General features: G+C 39.1%; 1 protein-coding gene across 3 annotated transcripts in view; it reads left to right on the top strand.

Moving 5' to 3' along the window:
* DPP4 (dipeptidyl peptidase 4) overlaps window positions 1-7,007 on the top strand; it is a 109,062-nt gene that overhangs the window by 59,379 nt on the left and 42,676 nt on the right. For all 3 annotated transcript variants that reach the window (XM_040475193.1, XM_040475194.1, XM_040475192.1), the window contains 3 exons: window positions 2,280-2,332; window positions 2,454-2,526; window positions 3,342-3,462. In XM_040475193.1, the coding sequence (XP_040331127.1) occupies window positions 2,280-2,332; window positions 2,454-2,526; window positions 3,342-3,462 (247 nt within the window). The remainder of the gene's footprint in view (window positions 1-2,279; window positions 2,333-2,453; window positions 2,527-3,341; window positions 3,463-7,007) is intronic.

The raw sequence follows: 7,007 nt of genomic DNA, 5'->3' as shown, positions 1-7,007 counted from the left end.
GTGTGTGTGTGTGTGTGTGTGTGTGTGTGTGTGTGTGTGTGTGTGTGTATTATACTATCCAATCATTCTGTGAAGATAGATATTTTTTAGTTATTGCTTATTCCATAAAAAATAAAATCCTACTTTCCATACTTTTCTGTAAATTGCATTTCTCACTCAATGATACCACGTGGAACTTCTTCCAAGGATTCTGGTATAGTTCTACTTCGTTTATTTTTAAATTAACAGACTTAATTTTTTTTTTAGAATAGCTTTAGATTTATAGAATATGAGTGGAAAACACAGAGTTCCCATATACTCCCTCATCATCCACCACTTCTGTCCCACTTTCCCCTATTATCAACATTTTGCATTAGTATGGCACATTTGTTGCAATTGATGAGCCATTATTGATACATTATTATTAACTAAAATCCACCGTCTACATTAGGGTTCATTCTTTATGTTGTACATTCTATGGGTTTTGGTAAATTACTATAAAGTATAATGACATGTATCCACCATTACAGGATTATATGGAATATTTCACTGTCCTAAAAATCCTCTGTGCTCCAGCTCTTCGTCCCTTCCTTCCTCCAAACTCCTGGCAACAACTGATCTTTTTACTGTATCCATTAGTTTGCCTTTTCCAAAATATCATGTGGTGGAATTATACAGTATGTAGCCTTTTCAGATTGACTTCTCTCACTTAGCAATAGGCATGTGAGGGTCCCTCCATGTCTTTTTGTGATGTCATAGCTCATTTCTTTTTACTGCTAAATAATATTCCAGTGTCTGGATGGACCACAGTTTGCTCACCCATCCCCTACTGAAAGACATCTTGGTTCTTCTAAGTTTTGGCAATTATGAATGACACTACACATTTGTAGGGTTTTTAGATATGTGTGAGTTTTCAACTCATTTGGTTAATAACACGGAGTTTGCTGGTAAAGTTATTTGGGTTTGGAGTTTCTTTTGTGCAAATATTTTTATTGATTGATTCAATGTGTTTATTAGATATGAGACTTTACAGATTTTCCATTTTTTCTTGTCTCAGTTTTGATAACTTAATTTTCAAGGAATTTGCCCCTTTTTTAACTTTTATATTTATTGGCCCCCCCAAAAATGTTGGTAATATGGTCTTGAAATCTTAAATTTTTTTAATGTTTATTCATTTTTGAGAGACACAGAGTGTGGGGTGGGGGGGGGGCAGAGAGAGAGGGAGACACAGAATCTGAAGCAGGCTCCAGTCTCTGAGCTGTCTGCACAGAGCCTGATGCGGGGCTCTAACTCACGAACCATGAGATCATGACCTGAGCTGAAGTCGGACACTCAACCGACTGAGCCACCCAGGTCCCAAACAAGATGGCTTTTTTCATTTCTTTTCTTTTCTTTTTAGATTTTTATTTTATCTTATATTTAGTAGGCTCTGTGCCCAACATGGGGCTTGAACTCAGGACCCCAAGACCAAGAGTCTGTGCTCTACTACTGACTGAGCCAGCCAGGTGCCCAGGTCTTAAAATCTTTTAATCCCATTTTAATCCCATTTTTCATTTCTAATACTGGTCATTCACTGGTCTTTTTTTTCCCCCCTTACTTTTACTGTGTTAGCAATTTTATTCATCTTTTCAAAGAACCGGTTTTGGGCTTTGTTGATTTTTTTTTCTCTACTGTTCATTTTCTGTGTGATTACTGATTTTACCTTTATTGTTTCTTTTCTTCTCATTTATTTGGATTTGGTTCACTTTTCATATTTTAGATATTTGATACCGTTGTTTAAAATATTGATGATATATATTCCAGTGTTAATATATATTACCAGGTGGCTTTCAAAAAAGTCTGTAACACTTTGTATTTTCATGATCAATGTAGGAGAGTATTTCTCCACATCACCACCAGCGATAAAACTATAGATCTTTGAAATATTTTGTAAATAAGATGGTTGAAAAGTGAAAATCTGCATTTTCTTAAACAGGTGGACTTAACATGCTATGGTAAATGCTAGGAGTAATGTTTACCAGGGAGTAGCATGTGGGGAGCACTGTGATCCCAAGAAGTTTCCTTGGCAGGGGTGAAGCCAGAGCTAGGTTACAGGTGAGGTCCTGAGGAGTTTGTACCAGATGGTCTCTGAGAATCTCTTCCTAATTCTCAAATTCTAAGGATTGAGATAGGGAACCACAAAACGTGACACAGAATTATGCAATTTGTTATATTACTTTACATCTTCTCTTATGTGCCTATATCAAGTGGCTGAACTATCAAGGATCACAGGAGCCTGAAATGTCTGTTTTCTTTTACAGCAATGGAGACATTCTTACACAGCTTCATATGACATTTATGATTTAAATAAAAGGTCAGTGACTTCCTCATAAAAGCTATTAAGCTTTTTTAGTGTAATAACACTTTTTTGAAAAGAAGAAATCCCACTGTGATTTATTCATTTGGTAATGTTTCCTTTTATCTTTTTTTTTCAGGCAGCTGATTACAAAAGAGAAAATTCCAAACAACACACAGTGGATCACATGGTCACCAGAGGGTCATAAATTGGTTAGTGAGTCTCTTCTGTTTTCAGAGAAACATAGTGGCTCAAAGTTCTGACAGGCAGAAGCTACTTTCCCTGATACAGAACAGACACTTAGGAAGCAAATACTTCACTATCAAATAGAGTGTTATTGCCTAAAATAGCATTTTTCTGGTCTTACACAGTAAATACGGTTCCTAAAAGTTTCTGAACTGCTACTGGGGAATTGTCTACATACTGGAAAAATGCGCTTAAACTCCTCAATTCTATTTTCTGTTGTACTGAGTTTGTTGTTTTGTTCGTTTGTTGAGGTGTACCTGCTTCTTGCTCGTTCTGTGGCCTTCTCTCTGTCACTATAGATATACCTCCATGTTCTATGGTGCTAGGAGAATGGCAGAAGTCCAAAAGAAACTGACCAGGAGGCGGGATGTTCATTTGTAGATGGAACTCTCCATTCTGACATGCAACCACACTCCCTCAACCCCCAGCCCCCAGAAAGCAATGCGAAGCAGGCATCATTGTGTGAGAGTGGTCAGCCTCCTGGGTCTTTCTCATGTACTTCATTCAGCATGCACATGGTGGTGGTTGTAAGCTGTTTCTAATATGTGAAGAGTGTCTTTAGTATTATTTGGAGGTTATAGCTGTATACTTAGCATCTTTAAAATGTGAGGAGGATAGAAAAGGACTCTTTATCTTGCTGAAATTGAATAACCCAAGGTAGTCATCACGTTTGCATACTTTATTGTTTGAGGATAAAATAGTTGATAGATATTTTTTAACTCTAGGATAAGATATATTATAGCAGGTTATTACTTATTAATCTCTTTTTCAATATTTCTAGGCATACGTTTGGAAAAATGATGTTTATGTTAAAAACGAACCAAATTCATCAAGTCATAGGATCACCTGGACCGGGGAAGAAAATGCAATATATAATGGAATAGCAGACTGGGTTTATGAAGGTAGAGACTTTAAAGCTTTTTCAAATTCGAAAGTCTGTAAGGTTTTTTTTTTTTAATAGTTAAACATTTCTTTTAAAATGGAGAAATTCAATAGTATTCAAAATAAGTTGCATTTCTTTTAAATGTCATCAAATCTCTTTAGCACTGACAATGCCAGGTGTCCCACAGCACAAGGATTTCTTAGCAGTAGCTAGTTTTGCCTGTGTCCTCATTGTCTCTCAATGCCCCTGTTGTCTTCTGTCTCCTCCTACAAAGGGCCTTTCTGTATAGGTAGTTTTTCTGCTTTACTGGGGCATAAAAGCTTCCAGATTAACATCAGATGTTTCTCTAACTGGGCCTACCTAACCCAGAGTTACTGAGGAAAGCTAAATACTCCCACAGCATTCCAAGAGCTGACAAAATATTGTCTGGAGGTTGGAGACTAGAGGAGGAAGAAAGCATCTGTTTTACAGAGGATTTGTGTTCATTTGAACTTGGACAAATCATAATTTCCTGTTTTTAAAGAAGGAAAAAAATAATTAGAAAGGCTTAGGGGACAAAATGGGCAAAAAAAAAAAAAAACAACTAAAAATATTAAAAAAGGATTAGTCTTCCTTTTAGGGTAGAGTTTTAGAAAATATTAACAAGACATTTTTCATGTCTATAGTTGCCAAGGTACAAGGCCATTTTGAGACTGTTCCAAACTGTTTGCAAGGTTGCCTCATGCTTATTAAGTGCCCATCCTTAGTTCATCCTATGAGTTTTTCCTCATAGTTAAAAAAAATAAGTTTTTCTTCATAACGTAATATTGGTTCTTACCCAGTTCAAGTCCAGTTCCACTAAACGGCTAATGTTACAACAACAAAAATCACTTTAAAGGAAAGATAAATCCCCATGGCCCATAAATAAGATTTGATTAAAACTGATAATGAAATTTACTTAGCGATTGAAAAACATCTTTAACACCTGTTGGACAGCTTGGCACAACCTGAGGGACTCCCAGAGTGGACACTAGGTAAAGCCTCTTCCCAAAGCTGTGACTCGATGCTTCCTTGTAACATCGGAGTGTATCTCTAAGATAAGAACACACCTAATACTAATGTCCTTTCTAACCTAGAGAATAGCTGGAAATACTCATTTTGCATTTTTATGACAAGCAAAGGAATGGCTTCCCGGTTCCACTGTGGGCCTATCTCTAGAAAATGAGACTTAAGAGTTCCTACAGGGAGGGGTGCCTGGGTGGCACAGTCGGTTAAGCGTCCGACTTCAGCCAGGTCACGATCTCGCGGTCCGTGAGCTCGAGCCCCGTGTCGGGCTCTGGGCTGATGGCTCAGAGCCTGGAGCCTGTTTCCGATTCTGTGTCTCCCTCTCTCTCTGCCCCTCCCCCGTTCATGCTCTGTCTCTCTCTGTCCCAAAAATAAATAAACGTTGAAAGAGTTCCTACAGGGAAATTCCTACAATTGGTTTTGTATATTTATGAATGATCCGTACTTGGAAAGGGCACACTTGCTTCTCCGTATATTGGATCCACCTTCCCATTAGAGCCCCGGTCTCCACTGCAGCCATGATGACTTGTGGAGTATAAGATTGAAAGAGTATGTTCTGAGAGTCTATAGGTTCATAAGGAAAAGAACAAACAAAGCTGCAAGGTGTAGACAGGGCCATGTGCTGTATCATGGAGGGACACTCACAGAGTAGCTGATCATCTGGAACATGTGTCCCTTGCCCCACCCCCTGTTCCCAAATGGCTTCCTCTCTCAATTTCCCTGTGTTTTCACTTTGCCTTATTTCATGATTCTCCAATTGATTATTACCATAGTTAATAGGTGTCTTCTTTTGTAAAAATGATAATAATACTTTATCTTCTAGTATGAAGTTAATTGCATGACATTGACTCTGAAGTATGAGTGTAGTTTACCTAACCTCAGGGTGAGAATGAGAATTTTGAGAGCAAGGATGAAAAGGGACAGAGAAAGAAATAAATTTGGAAGATGGAGCACTCCTTACCCCTCAAGTAGTCGTGCTGACAGTGGGGGTGTGGGTAATTGAGTGCAATTCACGCTGAGTGCCAGTCACCTGTGAGGTGCTGCGTCAGGTTCTAGAGACGCAGGGACAGATGCTAACCAACTACTGCTGTCAAGGAACTCTGCCCAGAGAGGAAGACAAAGTTGCCAGGGGATAATCATCACAGAGTGAATTGACTGATCTATTCAGGGGAGGGCACTAGGTTCAGAGAGTACATAAGGCAGGTTGGAGAGGCTGGACAGGAGGTATCACGGGATAGTTGAGGGAAGTCGTGGGGGGGAGAGGTTGCCATAGACACTTGTGCTCACAGCCAGCTTTGTATCAGGAAGGGCTGGAAATCTGTTCCTTCCTTTGTTATTCTCCCTTCTTCCTACTATTCATTCTCAGCTCTTTGAGTTTGGCCAGAAGTAGTTTTATAATAATGGTTTTAATACATCACGATATGGAAAAATATGTTCTGTATTACAAATAACTACCAATTCAAAACACAGAACACTCCCTGCTATCTGTACTTAAAAACATTTTTAAAAACCATAGCCTTGCTGTAATTGTATTCATTTTATGTAATTGCATCTTGATCTTAGACTAGAACCAATGGGTAGAAGCACAAGGAATGAGACATCAACTCAGTATATGAAGAAGTTCTCAGTAGAAACCCCTTGACCTGGACTCACAAGTCCTGTACCCTTATTCTTGTCTCTGGCAATTATTTCAGTCTAACCCCCCTCAGTTGCCTTCTCTGTACAATGGGATATGAATAGACTCACCTAAAGATCTTCATCATGACTGTATCAGATAAGTGTTTCTTAAATTCTAAACTGCTATGCAAAAGTAACTTAATGACATAGGTATAAAACAAAGCGCGGCAGGCTGCCTTACCGAGGAGGTTGTCTCTTCCTTGGAAGAGCTGGAATAGGCATGGATGGACATAGAGCATGAAGCTGAGAAGCATGGATTCAAACCAGACAAGTCTGGATTCATTCTTGATTCTCTCAGTTATTGGCCACATGACCCTGGGCAAATTACCTATTCTCTTGAAGCCTGTTCTCTTTGTTCATCTGCACAGGAAGCTACTGTGAGGATTAACTGAAATAATAGATGTCGGTTGCTTATCAGTGTCTGGCACATGGTTAGCACACACTGGATGCTAGTGGCTCATCATGATAAGTATTACATTTTGTTGTGACTGTTGTTGTTTCTGTCACTGGTACTACTATTAACCGTTACTATTATTGAAAACAAGCATTGAGAAGAAACTTGTAAAGAGGCTTCAGGAATCAGAAAAGTGATTGGGGCATGTGCTAACTCTGAGATTCAAGTCTCTATGCTTTTGCTTTTACCTTTACACCCACAGCAGAACATGAGATATGTGGGTTAAATCTACATAAAGAGGAGCGCCTGGGAGGCTCAGTCAGTTAAGTGTCTGACTCTTGATTTTGGCTCAGGTCATGATCTCAAAGGTGGTGAGATAGAGCCCCTTGCTGGGATCCCACTTGCGATTCTCACTCCCTCTTACTCTGCCCCTCCCCACTGCGTGCGCA

Source organism: Herpailurus yagouaroundi, unplaced genomic scaffold (assembly GCF_014898765.1).
Source record: "Herpailurus yagouaroundi ecotype Mexico unplaced genomic scaffold, PumYag 140, whole genome shotgun sequence".
In the NCBI taxonomy this organism is placed as follows: domain Eukaryota; kingdom Metazoa; phylum Chordata; class Mammalia; order Carnivora; family Felidae; genus Herpailurus; species Herpailurus yagouaroundi.
Note: the sequence above shows the minus strand (reverse complement) of the source record. Positions and strands in the feature narration are given on the sequence as shown.